The sequence below is a fragment of the Physella acuta genome, unplaced genomic scaffold (assembly GCF_028476545.2).
Source record: "Physella acuta isolate Inbredline_101_S28 unplaced genomic scaffold, ASM2847654v3 ptg000662l, whole genome shotgun sequence".
Taxonomy (NCBI): Eukaryota; Metazoa; Mollusca; class Gastropoda; family Physidae; genus Physella; species Physella acuta.
The window spans coordinates 393,119-418,255 of record NW_026732181.1 but is presented as its reverse complement, the minus strand read 5'-3'; the positions used below and the strand labels follow the sequence as shown (position 1 = coordinate 418,255).

General features: G+C 37.5%; 1 protein-coding gene across 1 annotated transcript; it reads left to right on the top strand.

The window, feature by feature from the left end:
- The first annotated feature begins 1,789 nt into the window (after positions 1-1,789).
- On the top strand, positions 1,790-20,680 carry LOC131948864 (uncharacterized). The gene is made up of 25 exons (XM_059310567.1): positions 1,790-1,970; positions 3,773-3,793; positions 4,385-4,415; positions 4,789-4,919; positions 5,315-5,458; positions 5,684-5,791; positions 6,675-6,800; positions 7,341-7,471; positions 7,886-8,030; positions 8,579-8,773; positions 8,868-9,005; positions 11,642-11,703; positions 11,935-12,032; positions 12,913-12,995; positions 13,404-13,595; positions 13,800-13,961; positions 14,633-14,728; positions 14,895-15,086; positions 16,002-16,107; positions 16,333-16,450; positions 17,216-17,321; positions 17,736-17,864; positions 18,547-18,642; positions 19,574-19,698; positions 20,238-20,680. The coding sequence occupies exons 1-25, from the start codon at positions 1,881-1,883 to the stop codon at positions 20,386-20,388; spliced, it is 2,976 nt and encodes a 991-aa protein (XP_059166550.1). The 5' UTR covers positions 1,790-1,880; the 3' UTR covers positions 20,389-20,680.
- The last annotated feature ends 4,457 nt before the right edge of the window (positions 20,681-25,137 follow it).

Sequence of the window (25,137 nt, the reverse complement as noted above, 5' to 3'; positions counted from 1 at the left end):
ATATATATATATATATATATATTCTTACGGGGGGGGGGCTGTGACACCATCAGGTGCCGCACCAGGTGACACCCAACCTCGCTACGCCGCTGGATACCTTTACTAATATTTAGGAAGAGACCCACGCTTTTCTTTATAGTTATTTAAATAGTAGTGTATAATTTAATTTCTAATTTTTAGTGTATTATAACATGAAAGCTTGTCATTAAAATGTTTTTTATGAATTTTTTTTTGAGTAGTTTAATTATTAATTATAATTTAAGATTTAAAAAGGCGATCGTATAATGTGTAGAACTAATGGGAAACAAGGCCAAGTGGGGGCTGTCCCTCCTTCACATATCGCATGTGATAACAACCGACATTTTGACAAACATTACAGCGAAGTAACGTCTTTGGCTTAAAACTTCGACAGTTCTTTACGACTTGCTTGTTAACAATAACACCGAAACTTTCAGGTGAGATAATCGGTGCAGCTGCTAAATACAACATACCTTTAGCAGACCATCAAAGCTGGACAAAAATATTTTTGACTTACTTGTTACATAATGGTTGAGTAGAGTGCGTTATATAGTTGTTGAGGGTTTTGGTCCATTTGAAATAATAGGTGCCCTGTCAATACGGCCCGGGACAAATCGGCCCCGTCACAACCGCCCCGTTAATATGACCCCGTCAAATCGACCTTCGACAAAACGACCCAGTCAAAATAGCCCCGTCAAAAGGACCCCGACTTATTGGCTCCCGTCAAATGGGCTCCCGACATTTAGGCTCACGACAAATGGACTCTGGACCTATTGGTTCCCGACAAATAGGCTCAGAACATACTGGCTCCCGACAAAGTGGCTCCCGACATATTGGCACCCAACATAAGGGCTCACAACAAATGGGCTAAGTAGAAAAATGGGCTCATAACATATTGGCTACCGACAAATGGGCTCCCGACATACTGGCTCCCGACAAATGAATGGCATGACCACTATTGGCATAAAAGTAACAATTTTGTCCTACCTCCACTACTACTAACCTCGTTTTAATGCTTGAATGAAATTGTTTTTCATGAACCAACATCAATTCACAAACAAATCAAGCCCTTAACTGCTAAAATCTACCAATTCTAAAATTTTGATAATGTTTAATTTACAACAGCAAACATCTGTTGCATAAAAGCGAGCACAGAAGTGAAAATGTACGATGTACATGATGTTTACATGATGTTTTGTGGAAAAAACTAAATGACGGGAGCCTATATGTCGGGAGCCAAAATGACGGGAGCCTATTTGTCAGGAGCCTTATTGACTGGAGCCCTTTTGTCGGGAGCCTGTGTAACGGGAGCCTATTTGTCGGGAGCCTTTATGACGGGGTCCATATGTCGCTGGCCATTTTGACGGGGTCAATTTGACGGGGCTCTTATGTCGGAGCCGATTTGTCGGGGTCGTTTTGACGGGGCCGTTTTGTCCTTGGCCGTTTAGACGCCGCACGGAAATAATATTAAGCCTTCTCTGATTTCTAAGATAAAAGCAAAATTCAAAGAACACGTGACTTAACAAGAAAGAGAACGAGATTAATGAAATAATTGCCGCTCTATGAAAATTAAGATTACATCAGTTAACATTAATTTCACACTAAATGCACGGCGATATAGACTCCAGATCTACTGATGTTAAAAAAAACTACTAACAATACTTTATTTAGTGTGGTAACTAATAGAAGGCTTGCCAAAGTTATTGCACTTCAAAATTGTGCACACCACAAATGAAAACTGTTGTTGAACGAACACTTACGCATCAAACAATGTTTTGTAAACAGCTCGTAGCCTGGAGTTAGTGAAGAGATTCTCTACTTTAGTCATTATATCAGTTATTTTGTAAACTGTAACTTGAAATATGAGTGGCAGTAAGAAGGTCGGCAGGGGAAGTCTTAAAGGGAGCAAAACTCAGATTCAGGCCACATCCAGCAATGTAGCTGCAGTAGAGGTAACTAGTCGTCTAATGCTTGTATGTACTTTATGCTAATAACAAAAAGTGAAATCTTTAATGGGGAAAATTTTAGATTAAGGGTCAGTTGAGGTCAGGTTAGAATACGGTAGAATAGTCTCAAACTTTGGGGAGAGTGCGTGTGTGAGTTGAGTTCACCCTAGAATATTGTTAACCCCGGTGTGTTTATGTATTGTTATCCCAAGGTCGAATGCGTTATAAAAGCAGGAGTGAATGATTGTCGGGGGTTAGTTGCTAGCGATTAGGACGAGGGCTACGCTTGAATGTATTTGAGACGGAATAAAAGTAATTAAAGTAGTAACGAAGAGTTGTCATTTATCTGAAACCAAATCATGACGTAACAACTGGTGGCCAGTATGGGGATCTGCCAATACACTTTTGTAAGGTCGAGTTTAGTAAAATATTTTGCCCTATTTAATGTAGCGAACAGCTCATGTGTATCTGGGATGGGTTCCGCGTCGTAGACGGTGACTACCGTAAGTCTCTTATAGTCTACACAGAACCTTGTCGACCCATCTTTTTCCTTAACTAGTACTACTATTCAATATTGGGATGTTGCTATTCAGTCCAACATAGCTAAGTACTGCAAATCGGACAAGGCACTAAGGTTTTGGTACTAAGGTTTTTGAAAAATTAATAGTCAACCTCGATTCATTTGCGGGACTGAAACAAAAATAGCCACCTCCCATTCGCAAATATTGGCAAATATTTCTTACATATAAAAGAATGTTATCATCCGAACTAACAATTATTAAAAATCGTTTTAAAAATGTGTTTTATTACACAATGTATCGTTTGTAATTATAACACGTGGAGAGGATGTTTTAAGAATTGAATGATGTAAGTTAATTACGAGCAACATCTAAACCGTAATCAAAATGGCTGCACAAAAACCCTCGCTAAAGGGTTCTCGACAAGTTCATGTTTAAAAAAAAAAAATGTAAAAATACAAATCTGTCGTCGCTTCCACCTTGAGCCATGGTTGGTATAAATTAACCCTATAGAAGCACATTTCTACTTTTACATAACACAAGCCAAGCACTTACCGCCGTAGTTAAAGGTTAAAATATTACATAACGTTCGTCTGTAAGCTACTGCCGTAGTTAAAGGTTAAAATATTACATAACGTTCTTCTGTAAGCTACTGCCGTAGTTAAAGGTTAAAATATTACATAACGTTCTTCTGTAAGCTACTGCCATAGTTAAAGGTTAAAATATTACATAACGTTCTTCTGTAAGCTACTGCCGTAGTTAAAGGTTAAAATATTACATAGCGTTCTTCTGTAAGCTACTGCCGTAGTTAAAGGTTAAAATATTACATAACGTTCTTCTGTAAGCTACTGCCGTAGTTAAAGGATTAAAATATTACATAACGTTCTTCTGTAAGCTACTGCCGTAGTTAAAGGTTAAAATATTACATAACGTTCTTCTGTAAGCTACTGCCGTAGTTAAAGGATTAAAATATTACATAACGTTCTTCTGTAAGCTACTGCCGTAGTTAAAGGTTAAAATATTACATAACGTTCTTCTGTTAGCTACTGTCGTATATTGCTGCTCTTGTTTATTTTTTTATGAGCCTCATTGGCCTGAAAGTAGCTGGTCAGATTTGCAGGTCTCAGTCTGAAATAGGGTGGAGGCTAGGGCGTTAGGGTTATGTGTCCCCCCTGTAGTGGGGTGGAGGTTAGGGTTATGTGTACCCCCCTGCAGTGGGGTGGAGGTTAGGGTTAGGGAAAGGGTAAGGGTTAGAAAGATAATTAAGTGCAATTAAAAATTCCATTCTAGTCTTCCGTGTCGCAACAAATAGTAAGTGATAATTCTGATTCATTTGTTCTTTCAATAAAGATTTTCTGTTGTTCATTTTCTGTTGTTTATTTTTATTTTTGCCTGTTTGTTATTTAACCCAAACCCTGAGCAGTTCTTGGCATTCTATATAAAGGCTAGGCATTTTATGTAATGCTTTATTTTATGCCATACTTTACCTAAAACATAGAACAAGTATTGCATACATTGCCTAGGTATTCTATGGAATGCCGGGTTTTCATGCATTGCGGTTAAAAAATATCTTTTTAAAAATGGTTATCAAAAGGATAGAACTGCAGACTAAATAAAAACACAAAAAAATAATAAAAAAAAGAGAGACAGCTTATGTATCCCCCTCCCCTTAGCCACAGAACTTGCAAAGTCATTTAAGGTCAAGCATTTTTTTAAAAACGTAGCCTTAGGTATAATGTTATATAATTTTTTTACAACCTTAGAATCATAATAGTCTAAGGCTTACTATAATTATTGTAACAATACAAAATTACCAATTATATTTAGAAATTCCATTTAAATATTTCTGACGACCAACTTATTCCTTCAAAATAAATTGGAGGCCCTAATTTTTTTTTTCAGAGTGATACTACGGTTGAACAATCCAAGTCCAGTAAGTTCATCTAATATATTAGTTGATCGTTATATAGTTGGTCTTATAATTTTTTCGAATTTATAAAAGTAATTCAGCACAAAAATACTTTGAAGTAATTAAAAATATTCGAGCACATGATATAACATAACCAATTTTGTCATTTCTATATACACATGATTTTATGTCATTACTGATGTTGATTGTCAGAGTTAGGGTTAAGTATTGAAAGAGTTGATGTTTGATTAGATGGTTAGCTTAGATATATGTATTGTTGGGTTAAGGTTAGGGTTAGGTAGAGTGGATGTTGGGTTAAGGTTAGGGTTAGGTATTGATAGAGTGGATGTTGGGATAAGGTTAGGGTTAAGTTTTGATAAAGTTGATGTTTGATTAGATGTGGTTAATGGTGCGGACGAGAGCGATGAAGACGAGGACCAAGAAGATGATGTTGTAGAAGATGAACCTAATGAACCTAAGGAAATTAAAGAAACCCCCACACGCTCAAATACTGAGATTGTTGCTGAGGTATGGATTCGGGAATAGAACCACTGTTTTGGTTAGGGTTATATAAATCCTTGTTTGGTTAAGGTTATAAAACCACTGGTTTTTGTTAGGGTTATAAAAACCTCGGTTGACTGTAAATTTAAGATACACGTTTATATAGCACCCGGCTGATTGTAAATAAAAAAAAAACGTTTAACAATTATGGTTGAAACAATTTAAATTTAACTTTTCAGTTTTTAGTCACTTTTAGTAATTACATTATTTAACACATGCTCCTGAAGATTTTTATGATTGACAAATACGTGTGTAGGTAAAATATACTTTTTACAGACCGAAATATCAAGGAAAACATAAAAACAAAATTTAATTTTTTGTATTACAACATTGAAAAAGTTTTTCCTTGCTGGTTTCAATAGCCGGCCAAGTCGTCCCAAGACCAGAGGATCCTCTACTCGTTGTCTGCTGAGCTGAAGGACATCTACGAGGAAGGTCTAGTCGAGATGGAGATGGACGAACTCTTGATCACACCGTTCCCTGATATTGAAGAAATGCACAAAAAGGTGACGGAAGGAATTTATTTACATTTGTTCTTTTAAGATTCGCTTTGTGTTTTCATAATATCTTTCTAAATGTTTTTACAGAAATAAATTAATAAATAATATTTAACAATTATACTTAATTGTAACGATATAAATTTGTTGAACGATTTTTAAAACCAAGTCATAAATTTTGTATTGAATTAATATAAGCAAAAGTTTATACCAATAACATGTTTTATTTTCTAGATTCTGGCCCGCATCGAAGGCTGTTTCACGTTGCCTATAGTGAAAAGTGAATTCAGAAAATTGTGTGAAATATTGAGCCAAGCCAGAATAAATGAAAACGAAATTAAGGTAAGGGTTTAAGGCTTAGGGTTAAAAATATCTCAGTCGACTTACGTATAGCCTGAGGTTAAACGGTGTTTACACATGAATGATAGGGATTATAGAATAGTGAAATAGGCTATTGTTTGGGTTAAAGTTTTTAATTTTTTAATGTGTCCATTGCGCCTGGTAATTAACATGTTCTAATCCTAATGTTCTAGCCTTTATTGAGCTCTCCTCGCCCTTTGAAAATCTTACTGGACACTACCTATGTTTATATATTCTTACTCTACACTACCTATGTTTATATATTCTTACTCTACACTACCTATGTTTATATTACCTTACATCAGGTGTTCGGGGTGTCTCGCATGGTCCCCATGAAGAGAATTATATATATAGAGTACAAACGACCAATACAACGGGAAAGATAGGTAGAAAACGGTGCAAAAAACTGACAGCCTCATTTTGGCATATACAAGACTTTCTTAAGTCAAGAGATGCAAACAACTTATTAGGAGTTGGAATGATTTGAAATATAATCAACCCAACAACAACTTTTCCTACAAATTACACAAGCTGTTAAGCCATGGTAGACACATCTTACCCAAACGATATTGAACCACGCAACAAAAAACTTGAGCAGATATTGTACATGTTATGTATTTGAAGAATGTGAGTTAGTTTAGCGACTGTATAATTTGAAAACATGAAGAGTGACTACCCCAGACCCTGGATATGCTCCTGGAAAACGTACTGTTGTGGCTTTTACGCTAATTGGTCGATTCGTCCTTAATAGAATTCTAAGACTTGTACGCCACTAAAGTTTCTCTACATCTTGTTTTATTCTCAGCATGTTAACATTAAGATCAATATTATCCCATCTGATGTCGTCTATCAATGTTTGTTATAGAAAAGGTTGACCAAACGGGAAGCGGAAGTTCAAGAATTGGCCACGAAGCTACGGCGTGATCCCAGAGTGGTCAAGGTGCTGTATTTAGCCGACAGGTGGCGCAAGGAGCGAAATGATGCCGAGGAGGTAAGAGGTCATCCGTACATAACGTCACGCTTTTTTGACCGATTTTTACGTCATCCCCTCCACACCGCCACACATGCCAACACCTCAGCCCACAATCCCCCTCAATATTGCAGTTTTATTCTTTTTAAAATATCAATTTATTTCTAAAATATTGATTTAGCTCGGCCTACAACAAGTATAGTAAACAATTTCTAATACAATTTAAAAAAAAAAAGGTTTCAAAAACGCGAAAAAAAAAACGGTTAAGAATCAGATTAAAATTATTTTTTAAAAAAAAAGCAACGGTGTCACGTCACACTTTCTGACTCCCCCCCCCCCCCCCATTCCCCGCCTAAACCCCAGGAGTTGGACATCATTTATGGACGACCCATCAAGAAAATACTTTTATAGTGTTGACCATTACTGTAGATTGGGTTACGGTTAGGTTGATCATCATTGGGCATTGGGTTAGTAGCGTGAGCTGGTTTAGCGTTAGGTTTAACCTGAAATATTTGACTTTGTATGGAAGATACTTAGATAAATGATGTTTATGTTTCCTAGGTGGGCAATGAATATTTGGCCGAGTTAAATAGTATTAAAACAGACCTAAAGACCATGGATACTACAATAACCAGTTTAAAACGGGCAAATAAAAAAATGATGGAGGAGATCAAGCAAAGAAAAAAGTTGGAGTATGTGTAAACTTTGTTCGTCTCCCTCAATTGTAACAGAATTTAGTGGTTACTGTCTTATGTGATCTATCAGGTGTTTTTTTTTGTCCCCACATTCTGCTGTAAGTTACTTAGGTCTCTGTTATCTTAAGTCGGTAAATTAAAGCAATTTCAAGTTTAAAAGTAATGATACAAATATAAAGTCACATCATGACGCAATACAAATGTCATATAGATGGGTAACCTCACATTTCCTTCATATAGTCTTCATAAACAGTCAATCATTTAACAAAAACAACGCAAGAAAATATTGCAATTCAATATATCCCACAAAAATTGAAACGGAGATAAAAGTATAGAATTTGGTCAGTCTATTGTTAATGTAGAGAATGTATAATATACTATTAAAATCCGCAAACAATTCGGTAATGTCAGGCAAGTGTTGGAAGAACTGGAAGAATCGAATCTGGCCAAAGATCGGGCTATAGCAGAAATAACGGAGCAACTCATCAACACACAGCAGAAGGCAATCAGGGACGGTCAGGCTGCGGACAAAGCTCAGGAGGAATTGATGCAAAAGGTCGGGTTAGGGTTAGGGTTAAGGTAAAGTGGGTTAAGGTAAAGTGGGTTAAGGTAAAGTGGGTTAGGTGTAGGGTTAGGGTTAAGGTAAACTGGGAGGAATTGATGCAAAAGGTAGTGGAGAGGATCAGTTAGGACGACTTAATACAATAAGTTAATTGGATATGGATGATTAGGTTTTGGATTAATTCGTCAGGTTGGGTAGGAAAAGTATATTTCATTTCGTAGCTCGTGATTTGTAGAAGGCGTTATTTGTAATTTTTAAACAGTCAAATTATTCTTTGTACAACAGCAATTGGTTAACATTAAATACTCAAAAAAATTTGGCTTTCTAATTAATTCGTACATAATGAACTCCATATTAAGAATATTTAACAAATCTAATATCCATAATTGAGTTAACATAAAGTAGGTATTATAGTAAATATTATTGCAGCCATGTAGTCTTTTAGTTCAGTAAAATTGTTTTAAAAATAACCCCAGAACCAATAAATTATGTACTGTCTTTAACTGAAGAAAAAAGTTGTTGATAGATTATCGACCTTTCAGTTGGTTGCCGCCCCTGACCGTCACAGACACCGAGTTGAAGCACTGACCAAACAACTGGACAAGCTGTACATGGAAAGGGCCGACACTAAAGCAGAGTTAAAGATCAAGACCAAGACGATCGAGTCGTTAGGGTGCCAGGTCAACGCCAGCAAGTACAATCTGCAGGTCATCAAGAAGACCTTAATGACATTCAAGGTAGTTTTTATTTACTCTGAGGACCTTTTTTGTTCTTTGTTGTGTATGGCAAGTGAAATGTGTTGATAACATGACCACAACGTGTTTGATCTAGAGCAAATGTAACCGGCTGGAGGACAAATTAAACAACCAGTTAAACAGATATCGTCTGAGAGAGAAGGAGATAGAAAAAGCTGGAGCTGTAATCGCCGATCTCAAGTTGAGTCTTTCCCGCGCTGATCGACAAAAAAAGGTTAGCGTTAAGGTTTAATACACAAAACAAAAGTAAATTTTTTTTTGGTTTGTTACTAGTGAAAAGATTTCTACTACAACAACACATTTTGATTGTAATGTGTCATTCCGTTGTGTTTGCAAGATTATTTTACTTGCAATTTAAACATGCGTTTGCCGGTTTTTTTTTGTGATGGTTAGAAACTTCTTCTACACCGTCAACTTATGTCAAGTAAAACAAATTCTTTAAATATAAATGTCAACGTGCAAACAGAAATACAAACTATTTACATACGGTCAATACATTTTACGTCGACTTGATGTGTACATCTAGTGTTGATTGGATCTGTAAATCTGGGTGTGTTGATTGGATGTGTACATCTAGTGTTGATTGTATGTGTACATCTGGTGTGTTGATTGGATGTGTACATCTGGTGTGTTGATTGGATGTGTACATCTGGTGTGTTGATTGGTTGTGTACATCTGGTGTGTTGATTGGATGTGTACAAGTGGGTGTGTTGATTGGATGTGTACATCTGGTGTGTTGATTGGATGTGTAGAGGTGGGTGTGTTGATTGGATGTGTACAGGTAGGTGTGTTGATTGGATGTGTACATCTGGTGTGTTGATTGGATCTGTAAATCTGGGTGTGTTGATTGGTTGTGTACATCTGGTGTGTTGATTGTATGTGTACAAGTGGGTGTGTTGATTGGATGTGTACATCTGGTGTGTTGATTGTATGTGTACATCTGGTGTGTTGATTGTATGTGTACATCTGGTGTGTTGATTGGATGTGTACATCTGGTGTGTTGATTGGATGTGTACATCTGGTGTTGATTGTATGTGTACATCTGGTGTGTTGATTGGTTGTGTACATCTGGTGTGTTGATTGGATGTGTACAAGTGGGTGTGTTGATTGGATGTGTACATCTGGTGTGTTGATTGGATGTGTAGAGGTGGGTGTGTTGATTGGATGTGTACAGGTGGGTGTGTTGATTGGATGTGTACATCTGGTGTGTTTATTGTATGTGTACATCTGGTGTGTTGATTGTATGTGTACATCTGGTGTGTTGATTGGATGTGTACATCTGGTGTGTTGATTGGATGTGTACATCTGGTGTTGATTGTATGTGTACATCTGGTGTGTTGATTGGTTGTGTACATCTGGTGTGTTGATTGGATGTGTACAAGTGGGTGTGTTGATTGGATGTGTACATCTGGTGTGTTGATTGGATGTGTAGAGGTGGGTGTGTTGATTGGATGTGTACAGGTGGGTGTGTTGATTGGATATGTACATCTGGTGTGTTGATTGGATCTGTAAATCTGGGTGTGTTGATTGGATGTGTACATCTGGTGTTGATTGTATGTGTACATCTGGTGTGTTGATTGGATGTGTACATCTGGTGTGTTGATTGGATGTGTACAGGTGGGTGTGTTGATTGGATGTGTACATCTGGTGTGTTGATTGGATGTGTAGAGGTGGGTGTGTTGATTGGATGTGTACAGGTGGGTGTGTTGATTGGATGTGTACATCTGGTGTGTTGATCGGATCTGTAAATCTGGGTGTGTTGATCGGATGTGTACATCTGGTGTGTTGATTGGATGTGTACATCTGGTGTGTTGATTGGATGTGTACATCTGGTGTTTTGATTGGATGTGTACATCTGGTGTGTTGATTGGATGTGTACAGGTGGGTGTGTTGATTGGATGTGTACAGGTGGTGTTGATTGTATGTGTACAGGTGGGTGTTGATTGGATGTGTACAGGTGGGTGTGTTGATTGGATGTGTACATCTGGTGTGTTGATTGGATGTGTACATCTGGTGTGTTGATTGGATGTGTAGAGGTGGGTGTGTTGATTGGATGTGTACAGGTGGGTGTGTTGATTGGATGTGTACATCTGGTGTGTTGATTGGATGTGTACATCTGGTGTGTTGATTGGATGTGTACAGGTGGGTGTGTTGATTGGATGTGTACATCTGGTGTGTTGATTGGATGTGTACAGGTGGGTGTGTTGATTGGATGTGTACATCTGGTGTGTTGATTGGATGTGTACATCTGGTGTGTTGATTGGATGTGTACAGGTGGGTGTGTTGATTGGATGTGTACATCTGGTTTGTTGATCGGATGTGTACATCTGGTGTGTTGATTGGATGTGTACATCTGGTGTGTTGATTGGATGTGTACATCTGGTGTGTTGATTGGATGTGTAGAGGTGGGTGTGTTGATTGGATGTGTACAGGTGGGTGTGTTGATTGGATGTGTACAGGTGGGTGTGTTGATTGGATGTGTAAATCTGGGTGTTGATTGGATGTGTACATCTGGTGTGTTGATTGGATGTGTACATCTGGTGTGTTGATTGGATGTGTACAGCTGGTGTGTTGATTGGATGTGTACATCTGGGTGTTGATTGGATGTGTACAGGTGGGTGTATTGATTGGATGTGTACATCTGGGTGTGGTTATAGAGCTTAGCTTTATGTGTTCTCCACTATGTCCAGCCGCCCCTACTTTCCCTAATCTAAACTCAGACACGTCATACGAGATTTGCTCTCGCAAGCTTTAGGATGACAGTCGTTCGCTCTACCTGCGGTCCACGCCATCCCTCATCAATATGTCTAGAAATATAAACATGCGTAAATGAATTGTTTTTTTTATTAGGTTCTCACTGAAAATATTAATAAAGAAAAGTTGGAGGCAGTTATGTGTAAAGGACAACTCGAGTAAGTTGATGTAGATATTTTTCTACTCCGCAGTTAAGGTAAGGGTTAGGGTTTTAAAGTTGATACACGTTGTTACCTGAACTGTAAGGGTTATGATATTACAGTTTAGTGTCTATACATTTTTACTTAACGGCTAGGGTTTCAAAGTCGATATGCATTGTTTTTTCCCATCGTTATAAGAAGTGAGAATTATTTTTAAATGTAAACATATTCTTTGCTTTGTTCGTACAGATCTTTAAATAAAAGAATCTTCAAACGAGATGATGAAATAAAAAATCTTCAGGAAGAAATTCGGAAACTACAACACACTATTCACTGCAGTAATTTAGGTAATTTTTTTCTGTATCGAAATGTTTTCTAATTTTCTATTATTGAGAGGATAAATTTAATTCTAGCTGTAAAAAATTGGGTCAATCAATGAGTATCGTTAGTATTGGGGCATTTAATAAAGTACCAGTATCGTTAGCATTGTGGCATTTAATAAAGTACCAGTATCGTTAGTATTGGGGCATTTAATAAAGTACCAGTATCGTTAGTATTGGGGCATTTAATAAAGTACCTGTATCGTTAGTATTGGAGCATTTAATAAAGTACCAGTATCGTTAGTATTGGGGCATTTAATAAAGTACCAGTATCGTTAGTATTGGGACATTTAATAAAGTACCAGTATCGTTAGTATTGGGGCATTTAATAAAGTACCAGTATCGTTAGTATTGGGACATTTAATAAAGTACCAGTATCGTTAGTATTGGGGCATTTAATAAAGTACCAGTATCGTTAGTATTGGGACATTTAATAAAGTACCAGTATCGTTAGTATTGGGACATTTAATAAAGTACCAGTATCGTTAGTATTGGGACATTTAATAAAGTACCAGTATCGTTAGTATAGGGGCATTTAATAGAGTATCAGTTAGTGTGGTCAATGGCGTCACTAGGTCGGGTGTCTCTGTGTGTGCGTGTGTGTGTATCTGTGTGTGTGTGAGTACGTATATATCATTGTGTTGTTTATAAACGTCAAATTTTATTTCACATTATTCATGTATTGGCTCGCTTTTGTTGAGTGATTTGTCTATCGCGATGTACACACCAATTTCGTTTTCTATTTGTTTACCTTATGATTGATACAAATTAAATAATTAACTGGTATTTTTAAAGTCATATTACAATGTTCATACTTGACCACTAAGTTGTTGAATCACTTTGACAGTTGAAAACAGAATGGAAAAGAAACAAGAATCCTGTCAGAGAGAAATTAAATGTTTGAATACCAGAATTTTTGTTGATGAGGCGGTAGGATGTTTTTCGTTTGGGTTAGGATAAAGTTGGGGTAAGGGTAAGGGTAAGGGTAAGGGTAAGGGTAAGGGTAAGGGTAAGGGTAAGGGTTAGGGTAAGGGTAAGGGTAAGGGTAAGGGTAAGGGTAAGGGTAAGGGTAAGGGTAAGGGTAAGGGTAAGGGTAAGGGTGAGTGTGAGGGTGAGGGTTATGGTATGGTTGTTGTACAAGGTTTTGTCAACACTAATATTTTACTTACATTTGATCTGTACATACAATAACAAGTTTACCCTTGTTGGACTTGCTGTATGTAGAAATAAGAATTTTCTTAAGCTAAAACGACATAACATTAACACGCTCTCCTATTTGACCCCAAACAACCGCCGAGATGAAACGAACTCCGCACTGACATGTTACACGGTCCACAGAAAATCAACAGTTTTTCTGATGTGGCCAACCAACAAAAGAATTTACTCAACACGGCCAGGACAAACATGGAGGCCCTGGCCAAAAACCTGAACAAGATCGTCTCAGACCTGAAGGTGGTGGTCAGGCGGTGGGAGGACTGTTGTGGCGAAAGTTTGGACAAGAGTAACATGATACGGCACTTAGAAGTTGTGGTAAGGACGGTTGTAAATGACAAGGGAACATCATTATCACTAGCTGACACATTTAAAAACATAAAAGTCAATTTTTAAACTTATAATTAAACAAAAAGATAAAATATGAGTTAGAAGAAAAGGATAACTTAACACAACATTTTAAAATATAAAAGCACTTACCATAACGAAAATATTTCCATACTGATGGGATGTCCATTTCAGTGTCGACAACACGAGGACACGATTCGTGTCCAGGATTCTAAAAATGATTCTCTGGTGGTCAATGCCAAAAAACTGGAGCTGCTTTTAAAAAATACAAAAGACGGAATGTTGCAACTGAGGCAGAAAAATGCTGAGGCCGTTACTGAGGCCCACACACAATCGGTGAGTTGAGACCCACACAATCGTTGAATTGAGACCCACACAATCTGTGAGTTGAGGCCCACACACAATCGGTGAGTTGAGATTTAAAAATTCTACTAAAGTGATGTTTCACATTGTGTTGGGCACTGTAGTAGTGGAGGCTAAAAAAACATGAGAATAAATACAAATAACTGTTGAAGTCATTTGATTTGTCCCCAGTCATTTGATTTGTCCCCAGTCATTTGATTTGTCCCCAGTAATTTGATTTGTCCCCAGTCATTTGATTTGTCCTCAGTCATTTGATTTGTCCCCAGTATTTTCTTTCATATGCCCAATATATTTTGCGCGAATATTAACACTCATTACCGTTAACTTACTACCCTATACCCGGCAGGGGTCTCCAAACTTTTCAGTCCGAGGGCCGCATTAAATATCAAATTTCAGTTCGGGGGCCAGTTTCTTCAAGGCATTTCTTTGATTTTTCTGGGCAAATTTCCTTAGCAATCACCGACAAACGATTTTTCCTTGGAGAAAAAGATCTCCGCGGGCCGGATGAGAGGACTTCGCGGGCCGCATCCGGCCCGCGGGCCGTAGTTTGGAGACCCCTGCCTACCGCAATGCTTGTACGACCAGCAAAATTCTTCTATTATTTTTATGTGTTCGTCTACAAAATTTTATTTTTCCTTTGACAGGAGCTGTTTAATATGTTAAAATATATGCTGAAATTTACGGAAGCTGAGAAAGAATCCATCTATAAAATATCCGAGAAAACAGAGACTAATTTAATTGTATGTATTTTTTTTTAAACAATACGATGCACTTTAAATTTATTATGGTACAAGTATATTTAAATATTTTTTTTTTACTTTTAAAAGTTAATCCTGTACTGTAAAGTGTTATTGCTATCACGTGATGTTCCCATTCGACCTGGCCTGATGTAACCACGTCTTACAGCTACTGAAACAAAGGGACGCCAAACGTCTGCATGAGATTATGAGGCTCTCTGAGGAAGTTTATGCCCAGAAACTCTTGGTGAAAAATTTCATCAAATCTTTGGAGAATGAGAAGCACGAGACGGCCCACTTGATTCACGTGCTCCGTGAGGTGGACGAGGAACATTTGGTCCTCCGGAGAAACTACGATAAGGTTTGTACGGATTAGAAGTACGGTAAGGTTTGTACGGATTAGAAGTACGATAAGGTTTGTACGGATTAGAAGTACGATAAGGTTTGTACGGATTAGAAGTACGATAAGGTTTGTACGGTTTAGAAGTACGATAAGGTTTGTACGGATTAGAAGTACGATAAGGTTTGTACGGATTAGAAGTACGATAAGGTTTGTACGGATTAGAAGTACGATAAGGTTTGTACGGATTAGAAGTACGATAAGGTTTGTACGGATTAGAAGTACGATAAGGTTTGTACGGATTAGAAGTACGATAAGGTTTGTACGGATTAGAAGTACGGTAAGGTTTGTACGGATTAGAAGTACGATAAGGTTTGTACGGATTAGAAGTACGATAAGGTTTGTACGGATTAGAAGTACGATAAGGTTTGTACGGATTAGAAGTACGATAAGGTTTGTACGGATTAGAAGTACGATAAGGTTTGTACGGATTAGAAGTACGATAAGGTTTGTACGGATTAGAAGTACGATAAGGTTTGTACGGATTAGAAGTACGATAAGGTTTGTACGGATTAGAAGTACGATAAGGTTTGTACGGATTAGAAGTACGATAAGGTTTGTACGGATTAGAAGTACGATAAGGTTTGTACGGATTAGAAGTACGATAAGGTTTGTACGGATTAGAAGTACGATAAGATTTGTACGGATTAGAAGTACGATAAGATTTGTACGGATTAGAAGTACGATAAGGTTTGTACGGATTAGATTTGTCAAGTTTGGGTTAATAAAAAGGGTCATGTTGTTTGGGGCATTATTAACTTCATTTTTTCAGCTATTGGCTAGATTTTGTGTTAACAATTCCAATACAAAGATGACTTATTTGTTTCCCGAAGCAACTTCATTATTAGAGTAATTCAATAATTTTCTAACTCGTAGATCAGAACAGAAAGAGATTTTCTTGGGGCTTTGGTAATAAAATGGAAAACTGAAGCGGACCTGATGGTCAAGAAAATGAACATTATGAAAGGAATGCTAAAAACAGGTGACTGATAAAAATGTATTTTGGTTGCATTAGCTTTTACAGAGAAACTTTAAACGTACACTTTCCAAATATAATTTCGAAAAGACAATGAGTATTTGAACAGAATACATTTACGGGTATATTTTATCAAAGGCTATGGCCTACATTGTATCTACAAACGTATTACATGTTTATATTAATGACACAGTCTGAATGTCTGAAAATATTTAAATTGTGAACTTTCAGGTTTTCTGGAAATCTATGGTCAGTACCAAGACATGCGGCTGTTAAAAATTGAAATAAAAAACCTCAGGCGAAAGTTAAAGTCTTACATGTACACAGAATCTTTAAATAAAGAGTTAAGGTGAGACCGTTACTTTTGTTCCAATTAATAACTAGGACTAGTTTTGTCATTTCTTTTATATCAACAACCCATAGCAAATATTAAAGAACACATTCAGGTTTTGTTTGCGAGAGTTCATTATGTAACTAGGTAAAATATAGAACACGAGCCGACCCGCGGCGTATCATATGCCGCTATTTAGTTGTTTTATTTTCTACTTTTCAGTAATTCATAATTTGTGAATTCGACAGTACCAGTGCTGCCACTGAAAATATTTGCTTTAAAACACTATCAGTAGGTTGTTAAGGACGATACTACCCCCACCCTCCTTGCCCCCAACCCCTACCCTACACCCCCACCCCCGTGAACGCAGCCTCCTCTTAGTTACCTCCCCTAAGTTTAAAATCGTTTCAAACTAAATTATCTAATAGCCATCACTAAACCCGGCTCTACGATTGTAAAGATTTAGCGTGAACCACAGCTCACCAGACCATGTGGGGTGAGGGTGGTAGGGATATGCCTAGAGAGGAAGAGAGGGAACTGCTAGGCACGCTTACAGCTTGGTGTTTTCTAGGGTATCCAAGAACAGAATTATATATATAGATTAATTTTCCTCCTGGTAATGGTAGTGTAATTTAACGTGATCCTTGTTCTGGTGTTTGTATTGAAATTTGACGTGATATTTTTGTTAGTGTTCGAGTTTGACGTGATCCTTATGCTAGTATTTGACGTGATCTTTTTGCCGGTGTTGAAGTTCGACGTGATTTATTTTCTCCCTTGACTCAGGTCTGAACTAGTGGAAACCACCCGTCTGCTACAACTTGAGCAGGACAAACGAGTTGCCATAGAGCAGATGAAGTTAACAGTCCCCCACTTAAACCGTTACATCATGGTTGGTAGTCAAATCGCATATTTCTCAATGTGTACATACAATAGCATTACTAAAAAGTGGAAGTAATCTAGTTTATTAGTGTTAGGGTTAGGGTTAAACTCTAGTTTATTAGTGTTAGGGTTAGGGTTAAACTCTAGTTTATTAGTGTTAGGGTTAGGGTTAAACTCTAGTTTATTAGTGTTAGGGTTAGGGTTAAACTCTAGTTTATTAGTGTTGATTTTGTTTAATCTTTTATTTAACTTGATATCTCTCTGTCGTACTTGTGTTTGCTTACATTAATGGTCGAGGGAACTTTTGACCATTTCTTTGGGACCGATTTTTACTTAGCCTATGTTTCATTTATTATCTGTACACGTTAAATTAAGATATTCACGTGATTATAATATTGCTAATAAAACTTTTCCTTTTTTTTAGCACGCGAATGTAAGCGAATACGAAATGATTTTGAAAATTCAAAAACTCCAGAAAATTTTACTCACCAAATATACAGAGGTTGAGGAGAAGGATAAAGTAATTATGAGTAGAGACCAAGAGATCATGCAAGTAAGTCGGTCAAATATAGAGAGTCACATACCTTACACAACAGGCTAGTCTAAAGAAGGAGATAGTAGACATTACACAACTTGCTGGTCTAAAGAAGGAGGTAGTAGACATTACACGACTGGTTGGTCTAAAGAAGGAGGTAGTAGACATTACACAACTGGTTGGTCTAAAGAAGGAGGTAGTAGACATTACACAACTGGTTGGTCTAAAGAAGGAGGTAGTAGACATTACACAACTGGTTGGTCTAAAGAAGGAGGTAGTAGACATTACACAACTGGCTGGTCTAAAGAAGGAGGTAGTAGACATTACACAACTGGCTGGTCTAAAGAAGGAGGTAGTAGACATTACACAACTGGTTGGTCTAAAGAAGGAGGTAGTAGACATTACACAACTGGTTGGTCTAAAGAAGGAGGTAGTAGACATTACACAACTGGTTGGTCTAAAGAAGGAGGTAGTAGACATTACACAACTGGTTGGTCTAAAGAAGGAGGTAGTAGACATTACACGACTGGTTGGTCTAAAGAAGGAGGTAGTAGACATTACACAACTGGCTGGTCTAAAGAAGCGGGTAGCAGAAAAAATTATTGAAATAGTGTTGTATATTTTGCTGCTCATGAAGTAATTATAGAGCTATTTAACAGATTATGCAGCAAATATTTAAATATATCTACATACATTTTAGTTTAAAATACTCCTGTCAAGACGACCTGGCATTGAATGTGGCAAGGAACTATATGAAGCCAAGACAAATATACGAAAGAAAAATAAAGAAATTAAGGTAATCCAAATCTTGTTAAAACAAAGATATAGTTTTAATCATTTTAATTAATTAGACGGTAATTTCTCACAGGGACTGTTCACACCATAGCCACCTGAGCTATTTGGAGGGGCGTGCATTTAAATTTTTAAGTATATAGAGACTAGAGCTGTATTTTAATTTGAGATAACTTTAATTTTGGGAAACCATCGTGGGGAATGGATGGGGGGGGGGGAAGAAGGAAGGGCGTCTATAGATTAATTGGTGGGGGTGGGGGAGTGGGTCTAATTACGATAATGGACTGCATGCATATTGTTTAGAGTCGTTGGAAGGCGGTGCTTACGAATCTTTTTATTACACATACATGGACGAATCCAGCGTCGGTTTGTTCCTAGGGTTAGGGTTAGGGTTTGTTCCTAGGGTTAGGGTTAGGGTTTGTTCCTAGGGTTAGGGTTAGGGTTTGTTCCTAGGGTTAGGGTTAGGGTTTGTTCCTAGGGTTAGGGTTTGTTCCTAGGGTTAGGGTTAGGGTTTGTTCCTAGGGTTAAGGTTAGGGTTTGTTCCTAGGGTTAGGGTTAGGGTTTGTTCCTAGGGTTAGGGTTAGGGTTTGTTCCTAGGGTTAGGGTTAGGGTTTATTCCTAGGGTTAGGGTTTGTTCCTAGGGTTAGGGTTAGGGTTTGTTCCTAGGGTTAGGGTTTGTTCCTAGGGTTAAGGTTAGGGTTTATTCCTAGGGTTAGGGTTAGGGTTTGTTCCTAGCCTCCCATCGTTTATCTCCAGCCCGCTGGTTATATTTTCTTCTCCGACACATTTATAATATGACAGACGGTTTTGTTACTATAAGCCAAAAGATCAACCTCTTACATCGAACAATTTAACTCTGTACTGATGCAGTCGTAACTTTTTAAAATTATTTACTTGTATATGATAAACATTTTATATAGTTTTTAATCATGCAGGCCCTAATCGCCGAATTAAATGTGGCCAAATTCGACCTAAATGAAAAGAAAGAAACACAAGAAAAACTTTTAGAGGAGCTGAGGACGTCTAAAGAAGTTGTGGCTCATTTTAAACGGAAATCTACGTGAGTCCAATCGTTGATAGAGTTTAGTCTATGACTAAACCTGGTCCAGTGTTTCTTCCAGGGCATGTCGTCGGGGAAGGGGGTGGGGGGGGGGGGGGGGGGGGAAACACCGCCCACCACCCCCCTCCCCCGTTCGAAATTAAATGTATATTTTATATAGAAAACATAATTTCATCAGTGTACGCCCCCCCCCCCCCCCCCCCGGAAAATTTAGTCCGTCCCCCCGAAAATATCAGGTGTCCCCCCTCCCCCTCACGGTGAAAAAATTCTGGAAGAAATCCTGACCTGGTCTATAACGACCTAGTCTATAAATAGACCTAGTATATAACCTTACCCATTCTATAACTTGAACTGGTCTCTAACTTTACCCATTCTATTACTAGACATAATCAGTACCTTTTGTCAAAGACAAAAACTATATATCTAGCTCGATGTAGATGTATTTACTCAAATATTAAGTATCATTTTACTATATACAAAAATATTTTCAGCTGTGAACAAGAAAATAAAATTAAAAACAAATATTTTTCTGGCCACAGACAAACCAAAATTGTGCCGACTATACGAGCCAACCTGGCAACCAAGAACGTCCGCTTCACTGGTGGAGGATACCAGTTCTCCTGTGTTAGGTCCAGCTATGTTGACCCCAGCCACGAACTGCCGGAGTTAAAGGACAACGCCGTTAAATAGTAGACTACATGTAAGGATTAGGATTAGGATTAGTCAAATAGTACATGTTTAAAAAAATGTTTTACATGTATTGGCTAATAGTTTGCTGGGTCTACACGAACTTGCAACTGTCATTGAGTTTTCAAACTTTGACTGTGTTAGACTAGGGCTAGATACGGACTGACCAGTGACAACAAAAATCATTGACCTTGACATACAACTGACACCCCTAGAGAATGACGTAGACTGACTAACGTTCCTTCTTGATGCCTGTTTACATTTTTATATATTTTTATATTATAGCCCGTTTAATAAAAACATTTTGCAATAGTAAATTCTTTTTTTTAAATTAATTTTAGTTTGAAATGTGTATGTAAGCATGATAGTAGCTGTGTAAATACATAACTTTAGGGTGGGCCCTCAAAGACTTGAGATATACAACAGATATTCTAACATCGAATTTTATAATTTTAAATGTTCAATTTTTATATTTTTATGTGGGGAGAAAATGTTTAAGTTTATGGATATATTCATCACTAAGTTGAGATTTAAAAAAAAATCTTGTACGATATGAAATCTATGAATTAAATTGTTACAGCTACAGTTGTGTTAAATACGGACATGCTTGTTTAGTGTACAACGCAAAGCTATAAGGGGTCATCCATAAATGACGTCACGCTTTTTTTGACGATTTTTACTTCCCCCCCCCCCTCCCCTCCGTCACACGTCGTCACAAAAAGCCAGACCCCCCCCCCTAAAATGACGCAACACCTTCAGCTTACAACCCCCCCCCCCCCCACCTCAAAGTTGCTGTTGAATTTTTCTTAAAACATCGATATTTTTCCTAAATCTTGTAAAAAAATCTGTCAACATAGAGTATTTTAATCAATTCCTATTAAAATTTATTAAAACCGTTTTCTAAAACGCGAAATAACGGCTAAAACTCGTTTTCTAACATTGCTTTTTTATAATGCAAAAAAAGTGACGTCACACCATCTGAACCCCCCCCCCCCCCTCATCACACACCGTCACAAAATTACACCCCCCCCTCCCCCAACAAGTGTGAAGTCATTTTTGGACGACCCCCTTAACTGAATATAACAAACAATTAACCTTCATTGCCCTGTTTTGGGGTCGTTGAAGTGTTACATTGCGGAAAGTGTTAGCAATTTGTAGAAGAAACTGATTCTTTTTAAAGCTTTTATTTAGTATGCAACGTCTGTTTGTTTGTTTGTGTGTTTGTGGCAAATCTTGTAACTAAATTTTCACAAACTTCCAATGGAGCGATTTCGTTAAAACTTTCGAGAGATAAATTCAACTTTGATGACTGTACAAGTCTATTTTTTTTTAAATTTAATTAAATGTTTAATTAGACATTAAAAAAAATAATTAAACGGTTTCGAAACTAAGGAGAGATAACAACTATATCCAATAACAGAAGGGGGATAAATAGCTAGACGCTTTTATAAATGGATTAAAAAGAAGAAAATAATACAATTTTTAAATTGTTTAAGGGGGAAGGCTCCGGTAAAAAAACACTTTTTTAATACTCGTTAGAAAACAATTATTTCTTTACAGCTTTATTAAGATACATCCGCATATTAATTTCCACTAAAAAAATTCGCGGACAAATCTTGGTAACTATGACAACGGCGGCCAGCTTGAAAAATTAACCCCTTCGTAGGTTTTCCACCATCCATAAAATATATTATTTTAAGCCTAATAAATAATGAATTCATAATCTTCTTCCATATTTTGGGGCACTCAACAAGCCTCCCCCTTAAATATTTATTATTATAGCGGCCCACGCTTTTATTTATAGTGATATAAATAGTAGTGTATTAATATCTTTAAAGAAAGTAATTTTTTTTATATTTAAAAAAAACCGCAGATTTATTACATTTTTAAAAAATATTTTATATTTAATGAAAATTGTATTATTTTCTTCTTTTTAGTGCCTTTATTAAAGCTTGTAATTATAAACGTTTTTATGTATTTATTATTTTTATACTTTTTTTTAGTATTAACGAGTTATTCGCATGTTAAGACAATATAGTGTAGCAACAAATATATGATACACAAGTTTTGCTTTAATAATATGATTATTTTTACTATGCGTGTCAAATTTACTGATGTTTTAGTTACAATACAAAAATTGCAACAATTTGCTGAACACATATCATAGAACACAAATCTTTAACAACTCTTGAACCGAAGTCATTAATACTGTTCAGTCTGTTGTCAAGTTTATAGGTAAAGTTTCAGTAAAGTATTATGGGATGGCGTAGTCTGGTGGTAAAGTACCAGACTGCTGACCCGACTAAAAACCATTGCACGCCTATTGAACGTGATGACGCGCTTTTGTCGTAGAGCCCTCCAGAGGCGTAGCGAGGGGGGGGGGGGGGGGGGCGGGGGGGGGGGACATATGTCCCCGGGCGCCGACCTTAGGGGGGGGCGCCAAATTGAAAGTTTGAGGGGGGGGGGGGGGGGGTAGAAAATGAAAAGTTCGAGGGGGGTGCAAATCGAAAGTTCGAGGGGGAGGGTGCAAATCGAAAGTTTGAGGGGGGGGGGTGCAAATGAAAAGTTCGAGAGGGGGGGGGGGTGCAAATCGAAAATTTGCTCCCGAGGGGGGCGCCAAATTGAAAGTATGTCCCCGGGCGCCGGGAAGGGTCGCTACGCCTCTGGAGCCCTCCCCCCCCTCCCCCTCGCTCCACGCCGAAAGCGGCCGCGATGACACGTGTGGATAGAGCTGCCTACTACGGTCCAAATTTTAATTAATTAAAAAAAATTAGGCGACCAATTAAGTCAAATTCAATGTCACGATGCATTGTCTTCATGTCTTGACACACGTACCAATTACGAATCGTATCTGTCAGTTAGAAGTGCCTGCAATTTCGCACGGGCGTTTCGATCTAGACAGACTGACGACAGACAGAGGAGTTGAGTTAAATAAAAGCTTGTAATAATTAAGAACTTGCTGTTGTCTTTAAAATATGGTCAGGGACGGCTGCATTTCAATGAGAAAATAATCATCTTTCAAATATCGCTATCTCTTGATGGTGTTTAAAGCAAATATTTTTAGTCCTGTCGACTTCATAAATTAGGAATCGCTAAAAAGTAGAAAATAAAACAAATATAAAACACCTTTATAGCGACAAGCTTTTAAATGCAACAAAAAAAATTACTTTCTTTAATAAAAGATAAATGCATAATCATCAAAAGTTAACCTTTTTTAACGACCAAAAATTGACTAAAATTAAACTAAATCGGCCGTCACAATGAGATATAATGACTTGCTTGGTCAATTATTTAATATTTAGCCCGGGATTTTCATTTAAAATGTGAATAACATTTTGGCCAAACAGTAAAGCAAACGACTGTTAAGGTCAAGTCCCAAGTCCGTTGGAAAAACCTGAGTCAACCTGCTGGTCACAGAAAACACGTAACCTCTACTGCCCTATTGGTCGTCGAATCCGTTATAGTAGCTTTACTTAATAACACCATTATGTCTGGAAGCTTCATTACAGTTTCAAATAAAACTATTTACAGTCTTTGCTTATGCTGTATAAAGACTCAAATCAGTGAAGCAGAATATGTCATACAAATTCCGCTAGTAACTTGTTATTTGGAATCTAATGATATATAGCTCACATGGATTTTGTGGCTCTGTGACAGCGAAAGCGGGCGGACGGACGGACCCTTGTCAACATAGGAAATGATTAAAAAAAACTCGGCTTGATCGCCATAGTGTAATACACCTAAAGTGTTTAGTATCTAAATTAACATTTTTTTAAAAATATTATTATAATGTAAAACAAATTTCATTTTCCAAACGTAGAATGCTAATTAAAGTCATGTTGAATAAACTAAGTCAAAGAAAATTTATCATGAATCATACAAAAAAAATGTAAAAGTGTACAAATTACTTCTCTTTGTTCCTTTATTGCCAATTACTTCCCTTGATAGATCACAAAAATATTGCCTCGCTTAAAAAAAAATTACATCGGGGAGGGGGGGGATACTTTTTATTAGTTTGTTTTGGTGTTGGAAAATAAATAATTAGATAACTAGCGAGGATTGATAAAGTGCGAAATGGTAGGTAAAACACTGATATTTTAAATACTGTCTTAGATTTATTTTATATACTTTTAACTAATTATTATTTTTAATCAATAACAGTTTAGAAGCTGCTCCTAATTGTCCTCTATGTTTACTTTTATCTTTCCTTTTGCGGACAAGCTGGGGATGTTAAAGTCGTTCACTAAATTGAATCAGGCACGACTTCTGGCGCCGTGAGCGCTATGATGAATACGTTCGTTTTAAACAGTGCGATAGACTATGGATAAGAAAGATTACTTTAGTCCTTAACTAAATCTAATACGGGCGTCGATTGGCGCCCGATAGGGTGTCATTTAGCGTCCCGGGCCTTTCCGTGAGCGCTATGTTGTCTCCGTTCGTGTTAAATAGTGCGATAGACTATGAATAGACTATGGATGAGAAGGCATACTAACGTCCTTCAGTAAATCGAATCTGGTCGTCCTCTGCTGCCATAAAAGAGTGATATTTGGCGCCTCGGGCCTTCCCGTGAGCGCCTACATTCGTTTAAGTGAGTGCAAAAGACTATGGATAAGTTGGGGGATTATAGTCGTTTAGTAAATTTAATCAGGCGGTTCAACCGGAGCCCCAGCAGAATGCGATTTTGCACCCCAGGCTAGACTGAGAGCATTATGCATTTATGTTTGCATTTAAGTTTGTGTTTATGTTCGCGTT

What these genes read in the sequence shown, in the direction of transcription:
- LOC131948864 (XM_059310567.1), top strand. Translation starts at nt 1,881, where the DNA reads ATGAGTGGCAGTAAGAAGGTCGGCAGGGGAAGTCTTAAAGGGAGCAAA. An exon ending in TACGGCACTTAGAAGTTGTG is followed by an intron (nt 13,596 to 13,799) that starts GTAAGGACGGTT and finishes TGTCCATTTCAG; the next exon opens with TGTCGACAACACGAGGACAC. An exon ending in GAGACCAAGAGATCATGCAA is followed by an intron (nt 17,865 to 18,546) that starts GTAAGTCGGTCA and finishes CATACATTTTAG; the next exon opens with TTTAAAATACTCCTGTCAAG.